A 19,192-nucleotide genomic window follows, 5' to 3' on the forward strand; every position below is an offset into this window, starting at 1 on the left:
ACCATCGAACAGTTCGCCATCGACAGGGAGTTCACCCTCATATCCTGCAGCTATACCTAGATGGTCACATACAACGGGGTTTCAGGGATGTTTGCTTCCACGAACGCTCTGGTTACGTAATGAGTCCTGTCGAGGTTCTTCAAAAAAGTGGTAAAGAGATTTCTTCAGGGTCGGCAACGCGCGTGTAATTACCCTGGTCTGCAGGCATTTGTAAGCGACGGTAACCGCTTATCATCAGGTGAGCCGTATCCTGGTTTGCCACCACAGTAGTATATATAACAAAAACACTCAGATTCGATGTAGTTTAAAAAAGGTTTTTCTTAATTTGACCCAACAGAGAATCGAACCAAGGGCTTTGTTTACGCAAGACATTTTGTTTTCCGTGTAAATAATAGCAATCCAGTGGTTAGATAAATAAATTTAATCGATGTTCACATTAATTCTAATAAGCTTAATATTATTAACTTTACACATGGAGACATAGTGACTGACCGGGATAAAAAATAGCTTATATACCAAATTTTATAAGGTGGATTTCCTCGCATTTTCTCCTGGAAACCGTCGTTTTTAATTCGTCAAAATGGGATTACTGACCTGATTTCCTCTTCACCTTAATTATTCACTAATGCCCAGTCAGCGTATACTGATAGCGCGGACAAGGACAATATCATTTTGTTATTATCCAATAAAAAAAAACTATTGGATTTTTAATCAACAATTGCTAGGGGGGAAAGGGATTGTTAGTAATGGAGACTGAGAATCTCATTGCTAGCAATATATCCAACCAGGTCGACCTGCTCGCGGTTCTCCCTGGAAACTATCATGGTTAATTCCTGATGAATTCATCATGATGGGCTAACTGACCTGTTTTCATTCTCATCTATCACCCTTCACTGGTGCTCCGCCAGCGTATACCGTTAGCGCAGGCAGGGGTACCATACTATTTTTACCCATAAAAAAAATCACAATTGCTATCAACCTGCTGATTATAGGAGGTTCACTTTTGATACAAACAAATTATGGTCAAATTTAAATTATTATTATACATATATTAATATAATTACTGCTATTAATAATATATTCAAAAATATATTAAATTAATCTAATGATAACGTCTATTTAATGTCCACTATGCGATATTTGGAAAATTTTAAACCCAATCTGATATTGTTTGTTTATCAAATTTAATACTATTCTTAATCTATGGTCGAAATGATTCATATTGATTCTATATTTATTTAGTCAAGATTAATTAATACATTTGAATGTAACTAGAGAGAGACTTTGTATAAAAGTCGTCTGCTTGGGCATCTCTGTCCTATTCGTGTTTCTACCGTGAAGCAGTTGTGTTCGCATCGGTTTGAAGGGTGGGGTATGGCGTGAATTTATAGGGTACAGAGGAATAACACCTGAGTCCTCAGGAATGGCAACGCATGGGGTTTTTATGGGCGAAACAGTATATTCTGTTATGTCCATAATACTGCTCATGTCTATAGGCGACGGTTACCACTTTCCATCAGGTGGACCATCAGCTTATTTGCCATTCAAAATTGCATAAAAAAATTTATCCATATTCAGATACGTCATACAATTGGCAAAATAAATAATATAATTTTAATAATATTTCTATTGGATCAATTACTATAAATTTGATTGATGAAAGAAATTATTAAATGATCTAGTTATTATAGTTAACTGTACTATTATTTTGAAACGGATGCAGAGTGTAATATCATTTACAGTAGCCGATAAAAGCGCAACTGAGACTAAATTACGTATCCAGCTAGTGTTGCAGTCAGTATTCTATCTTCAGGTAAATTAGTAATCAATCAAATCTTTTTTTATTTAATTTAGAGCAAACTAATTCGAACTGGTTCAACTTCGCACTGGTAGATAGAATTTTCAAAAATAATATTATACTCGTAGACATATATAACAAGAACGCAACTGTTAGATAGGTATGAATGAAAATATAGCTAATTTTCTTTTTTCTTTTTTTTTCCTTTGCTCTCCAACTAGTAAAAGTTTTTTTTTTAATGGATACTAATGGAATGGGGATGTTAGGTAAGAATGAAAATGCAGGTTAGTTAGCCTACCGTGATGAATGCATCTGAAATACAGCACGATAGTTTCCAGGAGGGCCACGTAGGAGTCGACGTGACCGCATTACTAATAACCCCTTCTCCCCAGGGGGGAAGCGATTGTTAGTAATGTGGACTACCAGTCCTATTGCTAACAGTATACCCTGTCAAGTTGACCTCCACGTGGTCCTTCCTGGAAACTATCGTGCTGTATTGCAGATGCACCGATAGCGCAAGCGGGATTGTCATGCCATATTCACCCATTATAAAAAAACCTTCACTAGTAGGGGGAAGGGTTTTTTTATAGATGATAATGAAATGATAGCCCCGCCTGCGCCAACGGTATACGCTGGCGGAGCACCAGTTAAGGGTAATAGATGAAGATAAAAATGTAGGTCAGTTAGCCCATCATGAAGAATTCAACGATAAATTTGTCACGATAGTATCCAGGGGGAACCACGTGGAGGTCGACCTGATAGGGTATATTGATAGCAATGGGGACTAATCTCCCCATTACTAACAAATTCTTCTCCCCACTGAGTGAAGATTAGATATTAGCTCACAGAATCTGTCCTTATCTCTTGCGAGAAGGAAAAATTCGGCTGCATTCTCAATGCCCGTTCAGGGAGGGGAAAGGGTAATGATGTCTAATAGCACCATTGCTAACAATATACCCTCTTAGATCGACCTCCACACGGTTCCTCCTGGAAACCATTATGGTTAATTCTTGTTGAATTCATCATAGTGGGCCAATTTAGCTGCATTTATTCTCAGCTGTCATCTTCCTCTGATGCCCAGCCGATATATATCTACCGATAACATGGTATATACATACCGATATCATTCCATTTTCACCCATAAAAAAAAATGCCCGTTCGCTCCCGGAGTCAAAACTTTTACTTACGACCGACCCTTCTCTTACCAGCAATTTTGTCTATTATAATCACGTGTAAAAAGTGATATCTGTTGCATCTGAGTAGACATCCAATAGTCTGTGTTCGTCATATCATCATATCGGCTTTTAACTGTCCACTGCTGAACATAAACCTCCCCCTTGGGGGGGTTTTGCAGTAGTTGCTACGATTGACAGGTGGATTGGCAACCGTATATAGGTTTTGGAGATGTTTTAAGAAAGCGCTCTTGCCCATACTTCACTCTCCCTTAGTCGTCTCTTACAACACCCACGGGAAAGAAAGGGGTGGCTATTCTATGTCTGGACCACACGGCATGTCTATGTTATTAGCTGATAAAATAATTTTTAAAATCTGTCGAGTAGTTTTTGAATTTATCTATTACAAACAAACAATAATTAATAATAAACAAATAATAAATTATTTATAATATTAGTATAGATATAAACAAAATTTCTAAAGACCGTTGACGTCAGGCAGCCGACCGGTCGTAAAACTATAAGCCAAATCTTTAATGTAGATAAAAAACATATTACGCCGACTTCAAATAAATTGGGATGAGGGTAGGAAGATGATGATTAGTATAGATATGATCAAACTAAAAGCCTACCTAGTGGAAACTCGTAACTGCGGAGGGAAAGGGATTGTTAGTGATGGTGTCTAACACCTCCATTGTTAGTAATGTATCCTATCAGGTCGACCTCCACGCGGTTCCCCTGGAAACTATTGTGGTTAATTCTCGTGGAATTCTTCACAATGGGCCAACTGACCTGCTCTCATTCTCACCTGTCACCTCTCACTGGTGCCCTGCTAGTGTATACTGATAGCGCAAGCAGGGTAACCATTCCATTTTCACCCATTAAAAAAAAAACTCGTAACAGCAGCATATTCACATATACACTACTATGTATGTCACAGAATGTAATGCGATGCATATCATACCTCTCATTATTATTATTATTATTATAGCTTTTTTTATCCACTTCCGTGGTCCCCAAGGGTAAAAGCCTCCTCCATCTTTTTCCACTTCTCCTTATCTATAGCAATACCCGTCCAGTTCTTTCCTGCTATCTTTATTATGTCATCTTCCCATCTCTTTCTTTGTCTTCCAACATTTCTTTTTCCTGCTGGACCTCGCCATTTTGTTGTTTGGAGAGTCCACCTTTTATCTTTGTACCTCACTATATGACCTGCCCATCTCCACTTCTGTTTCATACTATGCTGAAGAGCATCTTTTATTTTGGTTTTCTTCCTAATATCAGTGTTTCTTATTTTCTGTATTTTTCTTAACTTTAAGATACTTCTTTCCATCGCATGCTGACATGATAGGATTTTGTTCTTTATTGTTTCTGTATAGGTCCATGTTTGGCATGCATATGTTAGGCTTGGAAGGATGCAGGAATCCATAATTATCTTTTTTAAGTTGAGACTGTAGTTCCCTTTAAGGATTTCTTTTTGAGCCCAATATTTCTTCCATGTTATGTTTATTCTTCTATCAACTTCATTTTCTCCACTGTTCGTTTCGAAAGAGACCATTTTACCTAGGTACACATAACTATCCACATAATCTATAGGGTTCTCTTCTATTGTGATATTTTTTTTGCTGTGGTTTGTCATGATCTTTGTTTTGGTTGCATTCATATTTAGCCCAATTTTCTTACTTTCCAAATCTAGTTCTTGTAGCATTTTTTCTAGGTTGCTAACCGATTCGCTAAAAAGTACTATATCATCTGCGAAACATAAGTGTGTTAGTCTTTTGTTCAGTATCCATATACCCTCATGGCTCCAGTCGATACTTTTAAAGATGTTGTTAAGTACTGCTATGAAAAGTTTTGGAGAAAGTGGATCTCCCTGTCTTACGCCTCTTCCAATTGTGAACTTTTCACCCTGCCTCTCCAGTTTGACTCTGCTTATACTATTAGAGTAAATATTTTTTATAATATTTATGTAGGTGCTGTTTATGTTATTGTCAGCCAAAGCATGCCATATGGATGAATGTGTAATGCTATCGAAGGCCTTGGAGTAGTCCACAAATGCTATGTAAAGTGATTTATTAAATTCTTTGTACTTTTCTATTATCTGTTCTATTGTGTGGATGTGATCGATTGTAGAGTAATGTGGTCTGAATCCAGCCTGCTCTATTGGTTGATATTTGTCAATTTCTGTTGCTATTCTGCTCAAAATAATGGATGAAAAGAGTTTGTAAACTGTGGATAGTAAGCTGATAGGTCTGTAGTTGCCAATATCAAGCGGGTTGCCTTTCTTGTACAGCAGTATAATGTCAGATTCACACCATTGCTTTGGTACCACTCATATGTAACCACAATAACGTAATTTCACTGCCATATTCTATAGGCCACTTTTCAACCTGAAATACAGCATAACTACCTGTAAAACACGAATAGAATTAAATAACTTTTGTACTTTTGGTTATATTTGTAACAATCGCATTAATATCAGTAGATTCTAATTATGAGAGATAGTTTGTGAAAAAATCTATTTCATTTCATAGGTCATAGGATTTTGAAAAGTGACTTGAAAATATTGTATGCCCTGTTTCTTTTTCGTTATCAGTGTAATTTAGAAACAATGATACTGTTATACGCTTTGATACGTTGTAAATTGGAAACGTACACTAAGCAGTCAAAAAACGTACATTAAATTGAGCATACAAATAAAAATAAAATATAACATAGGTCGGCTGGATAAGTAAACGACAATAATCAGTATTATGCATCGGACGGTTAAGGGAACAAAAAAAAGAAGGAGAAATCATAATAATATCCTATTGGTTTCCTTTTAATATTACGCTGGCTAGGTGGTTTGGTATATACCATATCGCTAGGTCAGTAACTAATATTCTCTCCTAAAAGGGAAAGAATGATTATGGATTGTACCACATGTGATGGTGGTCATTCATGATGGTCATTCTCAGAAATAAGACAAATCTCGGTTAGATTTGTCTGATTTCTGTACAGGTACTATACATTAAAATCTATCAAATACTTTAGCTGATATGTCGTATCAATGACCCTGATATGACATGTACAATATATATACTAGTACATATATGTATAAACCTACATCCAAAAAACATCACCTTTCTTAGGCAAACTGACAGTAAACAAGCATTTCAATGATCAATGTAATTAAGTCTTATGATTTCATTCTATTAAATGTTTGTTACGAGTATATATGAAAATAGTCAATTCTTGTAAATCCTGAAATATCGTCATCGACCTTAACATTGACCAAACTACCCGCTACGTCATCATGAGAGCGACCATGGCCACCAATACATGGCCAAGTTCACCCACACACTAACCATTGACAGCATGCACATACACGCCTCAGTGCACGGCCATACGATGCAACGATTGCACGCTCTAAAAGATTTATAGATAAATGCAGTTCCCGGTGAAAATAGATAAATGCCAGTGCTCAAGTATTTTCTGCACATTTCAATAGACGCAACCGTTTGAAGTGGACATTGGTCCAGTGTTGGGACTGGACTGACGCGGTTTCTAATCAAAATGCAGTGCCGCGGAAGTTTTGTCCTGGTGTGCTTGAGTGTGCTTGCTGTGGCTTCGGCTGGAACTTTTGGAGATGGACTAAAACTTTTAGGGAAGGTGTACAAGAACTGCGAACACTCCCAGGAAATTATAAAGTGCTTTAAGATCCATGCCGCAAAATTTGCTGACCGTGCAGCCCGAATGGAAACGTTACCGATTCTGGATGGTGTGGCCTTAGTGAAGAGATCGGATTTAGGGAGAGCGTTCCCCTCATCGTTGCCTGAAGGCGATCTGAATTCATTACCTTCTGATCAAGTTGACAAATATCTCAATTTAGCTACTACAAAGTTGCTGCAAACTCATCGGGTTGTGATATCACCAAGTGCTGTAGGTGACGATGTCGGAAGATCGTTAAATGAAGCTAGAGGAAAATTGAAGAAGATGATTGGACCGATCATTGCAGGTGTTGCTATTAAAGGTGGGTTTTTAGCAATAGCGTTCCAGGCGATTGCTCTTATTGCTGGAAAAGCACTTCTTATTGGCAAGATAGCGTTGTTACTTTCGGCGATTATTGGACTGAAGAAGTTGGTATCTGGCGGAGAATCCCACGAGAAGACCACCTATGAGATCGTGAAACATCCTCAAGTTTCACAGAGTCATACTTATTCGTCATCCCATTACGGAAGCGACTTCGATACGACTGGCCCAGGTGGTCACTATAGGAGAAGTGTTGAAGATGAGGCTGCAGCCCAGGATAGAGCTTACCGAGCTTATGCCAAACAGCAATAGATGTAAGATGCATTAAGAATGAGACTTACGACTCTTAACAAAAACAACGACGATCAGATGGGCATTATAATACGTAGCTCGAACGGATGTATTTTGGCCCTTTTGCTAATTAATGCAAATAGGAAACAAAGATTATTTATATTAGATATTGTAATGCTTGGAATCGATTTAGAAGAAACATATAAATGCTAATAACAATATTATATAGTAGAATAATATATGTCGCTGTATACAAATACATAATCGTATTTATAAAGATATATTAATGCAATTATAAATTTAATTTATTTATTAGTATTGTAAATAAGAATGATAATATATCTTTGGGTATAGCATTAATATTAATGGAGATAGTATTATAAATATTGTATAATCGCTTGCACCAAATAATTATTGGGAAATGAATGATGATAGATGACATAATGATATATAATAGCTTATGTAATAAATATTTTCTAAGTTCTAGGCTAGTCGACGGGTATTGTGCATTTCTTTCTTAAAGCGTTCAATTGTCCAATTTTGTATAAAATAATGTTAAGACTAGTTATGTGAAGAAAATATGATATTTATTTTATTTATAAGGGTGCTTTTTTAGATTAAGTAGTTGAATGTTTGTTTCCCTTTTTTTACCTTTTATCTTTTATAAATTATCAGTAATAAGGTGGTTACGCGAGTACCTTTAATATAAATATTTATTTACAAAAATATTATGTAACTAAGTATGTCACTATTATTGTGTAACAATAATCATAGCTCAATTATAATAATAAATGATGATGAAATATATTCTAATTATGAACTAAAATGGAATATATTTAGAGATCATAAAGATATATACTGATCAGTTTGTTTTATTTGGGGACCACATAGATGTGACAATTACGGCCATGGTTGAAGGAAATAAAAATATTTGTGAAGTATCGATGTTGTTTTTGTTGTACCCAATCCATTTAATTTTATAAGTCGATTATAATAGGTTGTCTTATGGTAGTCTTAGGTATGTAAAATATATTTTTTTTTTACTTTTCGTCCAGTGTCAACCAAAATACTGTTGATAAAATTATCTATTTTTAAATTTAGAATTCTAAATTCTAATGCTGAATGCATTAGAATCAAACGACATATTATTCAGCATATTATCTGTTAAAATTAAGCTAACTGATTGAAATATAAATACACGAATATAACTACAAAAGTCTATAAAAATGATAATTCGAAATTATTCAAAAATATTAAAGAACAATTAAAAAGGAATTTTGGTAATTTCCGTGAAAACAATAATTAGCGAATTTCCATTTATTTCAGATAATCATGGCGTAGTGGTTTATTATTCCAAACAGATCACAAAAGTTTTAAGTTCAAATCTGCGTAATATCAAAAATTTATGTGACTTTGTGTTGTATAATCTTGACTAACTCTCTGACGACGAAAAACATTGATAAAAAATTAATTTCGCAAAAAGAACTCAGCTTACAACATCATCAAAAATGAAACAATAGTACCAAAATAACGTACGAGATTCCTGAATAATTTCAGTATCGTAATCTTATTTTTGATAAAATGAGTTAAAAACCTTTCTTCTAAACTTGTTCTTAATTATACCGTTTATTTTTATCGCTGACAAACTTTTTTATAAGCCAAACAAGCAAACCATTTGGTATACATATTTTTTTAATATATAAAATAGTTGCGTGAAGTAGAAACGCTTATACGCGAGTGCTTGGACTAATTTGAAGAGAAAATTGGAGCATGTCTCATACCATCACGCCTCAATGAATGCGTCACTGAACATTGCAGTTAATTCCATACAATTAATTTACTGATTTTATACGCCAGTTATAATTTGTATAAAATAATTGATATAATTTAAAACTATAATTACAAAAATAAATAATATAAATAACAGAATAATTAATAAAATCATAAAAAAGGCAAAAAAGAGAAAATTGTCGAATAAAAAAAATTATAGGAAGATATAAAATATAATGAATGAATAGAACGTAAAATAGAAAGTCGTTGACAAGTAAATATGTGCAAAATATATATTATAAAAAAAAATTATTCACTACCTTTTTTTTTTTGTATTATTGCAAGATGCAATCTAAAGAAAAATGTATAATGTAGCGGAGGTGAGAGATAGAGAGAGAGAAATAGAAAACTTTCTCTGTATTAATAATAAATAGAAGGTATACCAATAATAAAACCTTATAAACTATATGATTGATAGATCGTTGTAAGCCTAACGAGTAATATATATTTGTAATTAGCAGAAAAAAAGATAATTCCTGTGATTTCCGACACGCTTATTCAACTTCGTATTGATACGAAGTGATTAGCCGTCATGCGATTTTCTATCCACAATTGCACTGAACTCGTTGATGAATTTTCTTGTATAGGAAATGGTTTTTTTAACCGACTTCAAAATGATGAGGTTAACAATTCATTCGTATGCTTTTTGTGTGTACGTTACTTAATTTACTAATTGTGAGTGGATTCTAATGATTGTTTTTATTATAAGCTCTCTAGTTTTTTTGTTTATATAATTTCATTATTAAATGAATGTAATTTGCACTAATGTTACTGGTTTATGCATTAGTAGAGTAGAGAGAGCATGAGACATAACAGGTGATGATGAAGTTAGGTCAGTTAGTTCATCATGACGATTTTACCAGGATTTAATCACGACAGTTTCCAAGGAGAAGCCCGTGGAACTCCACCTGACAGAGTATATTTAGTGCCTTAGTTGCCTTTTCATAATATAAATAGACACTCATTATTGTTTCCTTCAAAAGATTACAATAGTGTTTAGCAAAAACAAAAAAAGAATACATCAAAATATCATTCTGAAGTTACTTTTTTTATACACCTTAATAGCAAACAAGCTGACGGCCCACCTGATGGAAAGTGGTAACCGTCGCCTATAGACATGAACAGTACCATGGATATAACAGAGTGTACTGTTTCGCCCATAATACTCCCCATGCGTTGCCATTCCTGACGACTTAGGTTTTATTCCTCTGTATTCTGTAAGTTCACGCAATTACTTAGTTTATATGCATATTATTTAAGTAAATCTTGTAATGTCTTGACAGTAACATGGAAATATATACTTTGGAAATTTAAATTTATTTAATAAATTAATTATAGCAATTTTACATTTGCATTGTTATATATGCGCCGTGTATTTATATTATTATTTATTGTATCATATATACTATGTAGTTCCGGGATAGACTGGGCAACCTTTCTTTTCCCGTTAGTGTCATAAAAGGCGACTAAGTGTACTAATCGACGTAATGGCCGACGGATGGGTAGCAATGCCTCTCTTGAAAATCACCAAAAGCCTAACTACAGTTGCCAACCTACCTGCCAAGTATGACAACTACTGGTAAAACCCTCCTTATGGGAAAATTATATGTTGATCATAATTAATATTATTTTCTTTTATTTGTCACTTATTACTAACAAACCCCCATTACAATACCTATTCGTTAATTCCCGTATATACACCATTATACTAAAAGACACGTAAACTTATGTACACATGGTAATACTTTAAAGTTGCGTGCGAGAATTACTATAGTTAATCATTAAATACGTTATCAATACCGTTGGCAATTAACTCCAGGTGAAGATGGCAGTTAGAGCACAACAAGACCGCTAGCTAATCCAATTCAGTGTTTAATTAGGTTCAGAAAAAAGTTACGAAATAAAGCGTATCTCTCATATTTATGAATTGATTTTCCGTTAAGTTTTAAGTTGCACGCAAAATAAGTATTGAATTGCACGTGAATTATTGGTGTTTTGTATCAAAATTTTCACTATTTGTTTTATCTATTTATCATAATAGAATACTTTATTCTAGACTAAAATAAAAAATATTGTGGTAGTAATAAAAAATATTTATTTAGTTCATATGTCTATAAGAAAACTCTTAAATGAAAAGAGAGAGAGATAGAGAGAGAGAGAGAGAGAGAGAGAGAGAGATGTCTATATCCATCGTCAGTTGTACTGGGCCCATAACAGTAAATAGAGTTTCAGTATCTCTAAAACCGATAGCGCAGCTTATTTTATATTCTTACTAACATTACAAATGTGAAAGTGAATTTGTAGTTTTATTATCTCTTGATGGATTAAAAGGTTAGTAAATTGTCGTGAAATTTCGTGATAACATATACTTTTTAACCTGGTTAATGAATAAGCCCTGATCGTGTGGATAAAGTCGTATGTAAATATGATGAGTAATAATGAATTCATCCAGTAAATAATGATATATTTTATTTTTACAAATTAGTATAGTACATGTATAATATAATTCAATAATATAAATAAAATTAAAATTATATTATTGTAGTAATGGTGAATTATACTCCATCTACTGCAAAAAGAAATGCGTAACAAAATCATAAAAAAAGAAATACAGATGAATTGAAAATATTCTTTTGGAAGTTGTTAAAATTACCTATTTTGTGTTTATTTTTTTATCTTCAGTATTATAAATAGAAAAAATTATATAAAAAAGAAAGTAGTGTACTCTGTATTATGGGTACAATATAGAGTCACTTCTTGTTATTTTACTTGTTTCTTTTTTTTTCAATGCCCAATTGCCACTTCAGGGCATAATATAGAAAATGCACTTCCTATCTCTATCAGTTTTATTAGTACCGTGCCCCCATTAAAACATCCTGCTCCATGTCTTTATGATTACGCGCTCTGTTAACTTGGAAACTTCTGCCAATTCACTTGTATCGCACACAACGACTATCGGACATTTTCAAAACCATGGAAAGTATGAATGAGAATGAAAAACCTTTTATTATTTCCCGTTTGTAAAATAAAAATCTAAATAAAAGATTTGATTTTTTCCTTGTAATGGATGAATACAAAAAAATTTAGTCTATTTTAAAAAAAAATCATGTATCGAAAATTACACTACTGTTTTCTTTAAGAAATGTTGACAAGTTGTAAAATAGCCAAAAATATCTCTGAGTACCCCAATAGAAGTTAAGTTTTAGTTTAATAAAGTCTCCTACAATGTCGGTAGCGACAATCGAGTGTATATAATTTATCTCTTTCATTATATATTTTCATACGACTTCAAAATAAAAGAACATTTCAATTCAGTTGTATGTATTTTTTGTGTTTATTATCTCACAATAAAAGGTCGGCAGCACACCTGCAATGCCGCTGGTGTTGTGGGTGATCATGTGCAGCGGTAGTCACTTACCATCAGGTGAACCACATGCTCGTTTGCCCCCTGTGTAGTAAAAAAAAAGTTTTTTTTATATACAACTTAGAATGGCAAACAAGTTGACGGCCCACGTGATGGAAAATGGTAACCGTCGCCTATAGACATGAGCAATATCATGGACATAACAGAGTATACTGTTTCGCCCATGATAACCCCCATGCGTTGCCATTCCTGAGGACTCATATTTTATTCCTTTGTACCCAGTAAATTAACGCCATATCCCACCCTTCAAACCGAAACACAGCCATGCAAACACAACTGCTTCACGGTTGAAACACGAATGGGACAGAGGTACATAAGAAATCGACTTTTGTACAAAGTCTCCCTCTAACCAAATTATGAAAATTCTTTTTTTATCTGAATAGATGTACAAATCGGTTTAAGACATTCAGTTTTTAAATCAAAATAACTGATTTTGTTACAGTTCAAATCGGTTTTTTTTGTGGAACACGATTTAATTATCTTAATTCGTCTCATACATATATTAGAGCTCCTAATTTATGCATCACAGCTTACTATTACTATTTACAGTTATATCCGAACACGGGCATTCATAAAATCTGTTCATTACCTGATCTATACATACTACGTACAAAATTCTCCCATTATAATTCTATCATAAAGGTGAACATTTGTGAGGATGGGTGGATATTTGTTATTCTTTCACGCAAAAATTATTAAATGGATTTGAATGAAATTTGGTACACAAATAGGTTATATTGTAATTTACGCGTCGGAAATCGTAGTCCTTACTAATATTCTTTTTTTATACAACTTAGAATGGCAAACAAGCTGACGGTCCACCTGATGGAAAGTGGTAACCGTCGCCTATAGACATGAGCTATAACGTAGTATATAACCATGGATATAACAGAGTATACTGTTTCGCCCATGATACCCCCCATGCGTAGCCATTCCTGAGGACTTAGGTGTTATTACTCTGTACCCTGTAAATTCACGCTTAAATTACTAATATTATAAATATGAATTTTATTTAATTTATTACCAGTTAGCACGTTAATACCTAATAAATAAATCATAAGACTTAGTATATTTATAGTATTTGAGATGAAGAAGAACAGAAGACTAATTTTATTTCAGTAAATTAATATATCCTAGTCACGCAGAAGAAGTCGCGGATAAAGACAAGTATTATAAATATGATAATGACTTTATTTGTTTGTTACCTCTTAACACCTAAATGATTTAACCAATCATAACAAACTTTAACCCTATATATTGTATTTGGGATGGAAATGGGCGTAGGTTACTCTTCATCCAGGTCAATCAACATAACCCAGTGACGCGGACGAAGTCGCGGGTAAAAACTAGTTCCCATACAAAACGTACAAGCAGCCTCGCTTTCCGTGATCTTGTGATCGCCCATAGTCACTCCGTAATTTATAATGAGCCACCACTGTTCTCAATGTGGACTTTCATCTTTTTTTCGTGAAATACCAACAATTATTAACATTCTATTGCGTGCTGACGCATCACGCTCTGGTCCGCTATATGCTTAGTTATCTTGAAATATACCAAGAAAACTATTTTCTAATATTACTACTTTATTTATTTAATTAATAAAATAAAAATTAAAAATAACCTAAATATCCAGATATTGAGTCGAGTCAAAAAATACCTAAAAAAGACGGCCAATCAACTATTGGCATTTTTTCATAATGAGCATTTAAATGTTCAATCTCTTATAATAAACGAAAGTTTAAAAGAATAAGAATATTGATAGTGTAAATAAATAAAATTTTGGTTTGTGAGGTAAGAATCTATGGGAGAAAGATTATTTTAATATATTACATTTAAAGAAAATTTACTGTTTCAGTCAAAACATCTTTAGAAAGCCACTCTGTAGTTATTCGGTGTAATATCATAATATAAGGATTATAAAGATTATAATACAAAACAACCGGCGTTGGTTTTACCTTTAATGTTATGTATATAATAGTCAATACATAATAATAATTTTGCGAGACACAATTCCACAATCATCATTTATTAAAGAAAACTTACTGTACATTGACATGAGTAAAAAACTGACACAATATTATATTTTTTGATTGATTTATTATTTTTACAATAATATGAATCATCTAACGATATTCCAATATCTATGTACAAGATAACCAATATATGTATATATATTGCATAAATTAGATTGATGAAATATATAATGATTCGAAAGAAAAGAAAGAGTTGACTAGAAGGATAGATTTTTAAACTAAGGTATTATTAAATAAAATTAGTTATGAGAGCTATTAATGAATAAAATTTGAAGTGTAGCTTTAAATGAATTCAAATATTGAAAAACAAGCATCTACAGAGATAATAGTAAATGTAGAAGAAACAGAAAACGTTATGGTTTATTACTATGATAGGATTTTTAAAATTTACCATAGCATGATCCGGCACAATATAGTACGAATTTCTCGTGCGGTATTTTTTCAATTTTCTACATCAACATTGCGGTGGTATACGGTATGCATACAATTGCATAAATTTTGCTCTTTTATATATTAAATATCATAGTTGTAAAATTGTATGATATCCATTCAATGCTGTGGTAAATTTTTTAAATTACCAATTTACCTCTGTAAAGATTCCAATAAAAACTTATATTATCATAAATTGTAATGCTAAATATTGCATTTAGCACTATCCAGCATTAATTGGTGTCCATGCGAAATTTCTAGCATTTCTCTCCTTATTTTCATCTCTAGGTTCATCTATTATGTCTTTTTTAGTTATGAACAACCTTTCTAGTCTATCTCTCAACTCATCTGGAGTTATGGGCGTAGCTGTGCTTTGCTCTGCTGATTTTTCCCTATAATAGTACTCCGCATGATGGGGTCTTCTATTATAGTATCCTGAAATCAAAAATGTCTATACGGAGGCGATTGCAGGACGGTAAACTTTTATTAGAACTATTTTAATAAACTTCATATATTAAGCTGATGGCAAATAAATGAATGATTATGATACAAAGTATTAGACACCAAAACAATAACATTTAATTACTGAAGAAGAAATATCTGAATATCTTTGATAAGTCGGTATGTTTTTAATTATTTTTATTTTCGAATTGTTATATATTTCGTAATTTTAGTTAATTATCATACTAACTTATTATTTTTTCTAGAGACATTTTCAACTTTATCTGTTGATCCAATTAAATTAGGTTTCTTTAATGTGCATCGGCAGTTAGCTAGTGAACCTGAGACGCCAAATTTGTAAACTTCAGAACATAATATCACTTACAACCAAATTTATTTATATGTATTATTTATTCAATATACTTTTTCGATATACAGTACAATTATTTCTCGTACCCAAAAACCTCGCAGGCTTTATATAGGTATCATCGAATCGCTAGTATTACCAATAGTTACTATATTGATAAGCACAAAGTATGTCGTGCTAATTTAATTCTAATACAATATTATTACTAAAGTATTTTTTTTTTAAACCTGGATAAAGTTTCCTAAACCTAAGTTAAAATTTAATTCAATTAAAGCAATTTCACCGAATTGTCAGGCCATGCATCAAAAAGTTACAATCATATCTATGCGGTGATTTAAAAAATCTGTTGAAGTAAGCATATTTTAAAATCTGTTTATCACATTAAAAGCGAAACTAGAAAAAGGCGCATGTCTATGTAAACATCACATACAAAGTGGGACGGTTTGATATAATTTAATTTGGTTTGGTGTCATAATAATGCAGTTTCTAGTTCAACACATTTGGTGCATTTTTATTGAGGTTAAATGTCTTATCCCTATGAGAAAATAAATGATATTACAAATACAGTTTGAATAATTAACTTGCAAATATAGAACTTAATGAATAAAATTAATTTGTGTTTAATACTGACCTCCTGAATGATGCTCATGACTATGGACTGGATTATCAAACGAAGTATATGACGATAATGTCGGACTCGTGAATCCTCCATACGTTCCTCCATAAGAACTACCATAATTTGAACCTCCACCACTGAATACAGTTACTGCTAGTAAAGCCAATTTTGACAGTAAGAATGCCTTTTTACTTGCAATCAATACCAATCCTAATATTAGTGGTAATAATGTCGATAATTGAAATTTAAAGCCCAGTAGAAATGGAACCAATAGATTTCTTGCCAATAAACGTCCTGAAAAAAGGAAAAAATAATATCACTTACTAATTTTTATATATATTTAATTTGTGATTTGTAAGTGTAATAAAGAATATGATATAATTATACTTTACAGTATAAATTTTTATAGCAACCAGTCTATAGCAAAAATCGATATAACTTCAATGCTAGTCCGCAAGATGTCTCTATCGAATCTCAAGTTCAATGTCAATGGAAACTTACGTATTACAAAACATCTACGTGCTAGTCTTTATGTAAAATCATAGATGGCAGGAATTATTGTACTTTATTTTTTTTTATAAGCTAATTTAGATCACATCAAAATCTATTGTATATTGATACATGAATCTATTAGTTTAAAAAATACGATAATACTTTAATTAATTTAATTTAATTTATATTTTATTCCAGTTTTACTAAGTTGATATTATTATAAGCTAAATGTAATGAAGAAGATACAAAACTTATTAGTAAATAGCTGTATTTCGAAGCTTTATCCGTGTAAATCAATATAAAAAGTACCAAATTAAATTTGTAGTTTTATCGTGAAGTAGGATCTTGAAAAAAGAAATAAAGAGGTTTTTTCCGGGTTGGTTAGGCTCTCATATTGCAGCCGTTCACGTGTTACAGTAACTGCTTACCATCAGGTGGGCCGTATGCTCATTTGCCACCTTATTCATATAAAAAAAAAAACAAACATTTTCACAATTTTCCGCGATTGTAATAATAGTGGACTAAGCCAGTACAGCATATTTAGTAATTATTTTAGTGAACACTTACCAGTAGATACTTCATGCGGATGTTGATGGTAAGCTCGATCTTTCACTCTCGGATCCATAACAAATTCCAATACCCCATTGGCTAGAGTCGGTCCAATCCTCATTACCAACCCTGGGTACAATGTACTTAGATCCCAGTGCAATGACCTTTTAGAGATCAGATTACTGGCATCTTCCATCATGGAGCTAGAAGCATTTACATTTAAGTAGAAATGTGTATAAAGTAAGTGAATTACTCTACGTTAGTGACTGAATTGATGAATTATTATACAATTTAGTGTTTTAATTATGATATAAATTCTGATGGAATTAAATAACTGTGATCTTCTTAGTCACTTCAGTCATGTACTATGTCCTAAAATAAATGGATAATTATAAATTCTTTTGTTATGACATCAGGTAGGAATGTATTCCCCAAAATATTGCAACATTAGTTGTTAATATAAAATCAATACAGGCGTAAATTCAATCGATTGGTAATAGAATTATTAATGAAACTGGTTTTTCAAATTAACGAAGATTACATAACATATACACTAAAAAAATTATGAATTGAGAATTGAGAATGTTGATCAAAGAGTAAATATACCGAAAATCCATTGGATCCTTATCAAGGAAACTTGCAATATCCCTTGGGGTTTTTTCATCTCTTACAAACGATACTCCAGTTGCTAAACTAAATGAATCTGCTTCGTTAAACTTGTTGAGGTTATTTAATATTTCTTTCCCGAAACAAACACCCAACTCTGCACTTCTTTGAACACTTATACATTCGTTTAATTGTGAATCATCCACAACATTATCTTTGTAGTTGTCACCCTCTTTTAATTCTAATTGTATTGGTATTACTTGTATAATTTTTAATGAAATAAAAAGAAAAGCTAATATTACAGATAATGACGACATTTTGAAAGCAAAAGATAAATCACAATTAGGAAAAAAAAGCTATTGAATTCCAAATCAACTACATTTCCGAAGGATTTCGCGTTTTTGCAAACACCACCGTTGGTGATGCTTCTGATATAACGTATAACAAAACTGTATCAAGTCTCCGAGTGTTTTATAGACTTTCCTTGTTATGTCTCGGTGAACTTTGCCATTGTTTTGGTGAAGAATCCAAGACACCGTCACGGGTTGGTTCCCACGTCTGACTCGACAATAGGGTGAAAATTCTTAATGGATAATTTGCAAATCTGTGAGAGTGATCTGTGATTCATATGTCCGTATTACGGCACATTGCATAATAATAGTTGTTTTGGTTACGTGGCTATTGGGTTATGTGAGGTAAAGTTTTGTGCTGTCTAGTACGGTGAAAAGTTATTGTTCTATTGAATTTTGAATGGATTGGTACGATATTATATGACAAACAAATAGTGCTATCACCAAATAGCAACTTTATATTGTATCCATTTGACAAGTGTGTTAACAAACTAAAGTAGGTCAGATGATCTGGTTTATTTTTGTATTCCGAAATCTGTGAACCAGTTGTATTATGACTTTTAATTGAGGTTGTATAGTTTAGTGACAGTACTGTCAATAGTGCGAAAGGTATTTTTTAAAGTTTATAACCTTATTATGATCAAAGAAAATAATAATAAGAAGTAAATCAAAACAAAACAATGTATAAAAATAAAAGTTTTGCAGAGAAAATAAAAACGAAGGCCTAAATAAAGAAAAAAAATCAACGAGTATTATGCGGATGAAGGTGCAATAAATGATCAG

The 19,192-nt window shown here is 32.6% G+C and overlaps 2 protein-coding genes across 2 annotated transcripts; one reads left to right on the top strand and one right to left on the bottom strand.

Annotated features, from left to right (window-relative positions):
• Positions 1–6,332: 6,332 nt before the first annotated feature.
• LOC113514553 (uncharacterized) lies at positions 6,333–8,213 on the top strand. The gene has a single exon (XM_026898643.3). It carries the CDS (start codon positions 6,526–6,528, stop codon positions 7,291–7,293), a length of 768 nt encoding a protein of 255 aa, XP_026754444.1. The 5' UTR covers positions 6,333–6,525; the 3' UTR covers positions 7,294–8,213.
• A 6,446-nt stretch (positions 8,214–14,659) lies between these two features.
• LOC113514512 (uncharacterized) lies at positions 14,660–18,484 on the bottom strand. The gene is made up of 4 exons (XM_026898601.3): positions 18,060–18,484; positions 17,472–17,656; positions 16,428–16,706; positions 14,660–15,423 (listed from the first exon to the last, which is right to left on the bottom strand). The coding sequence occupies exons 1-4, from the start codon at positions 18,374–18,376 to the stop codon at positions 15,212–15,214; spliced, it is 993 nt and encodes a 330-aa protein (XP_026754402.2). The 5' UTR covers positions 18,377–18,484; the 3' UTR covers positions 14,660–15,211.
• Between the last annotated feature and the right edge of the window lie 708 nt (positions 18,485–19,192).

Source organism: Galleria mellonella, unplaced genomic scaffold (genome assembly GCF_026898425.1).
Source record: "Galleria mellonella isolate WM207_F2 unplaced genomic scaffold, CSIRO_AGI_GalMel_v1 utg35, whole genome shotgun sequence".
Classification (NCBI taxonomy): Eukaryota; Metazoa; Arthropoda; class Insecta; order Lepidoptera; family Pyralidae; genus Galleria; species Galleria mellonella.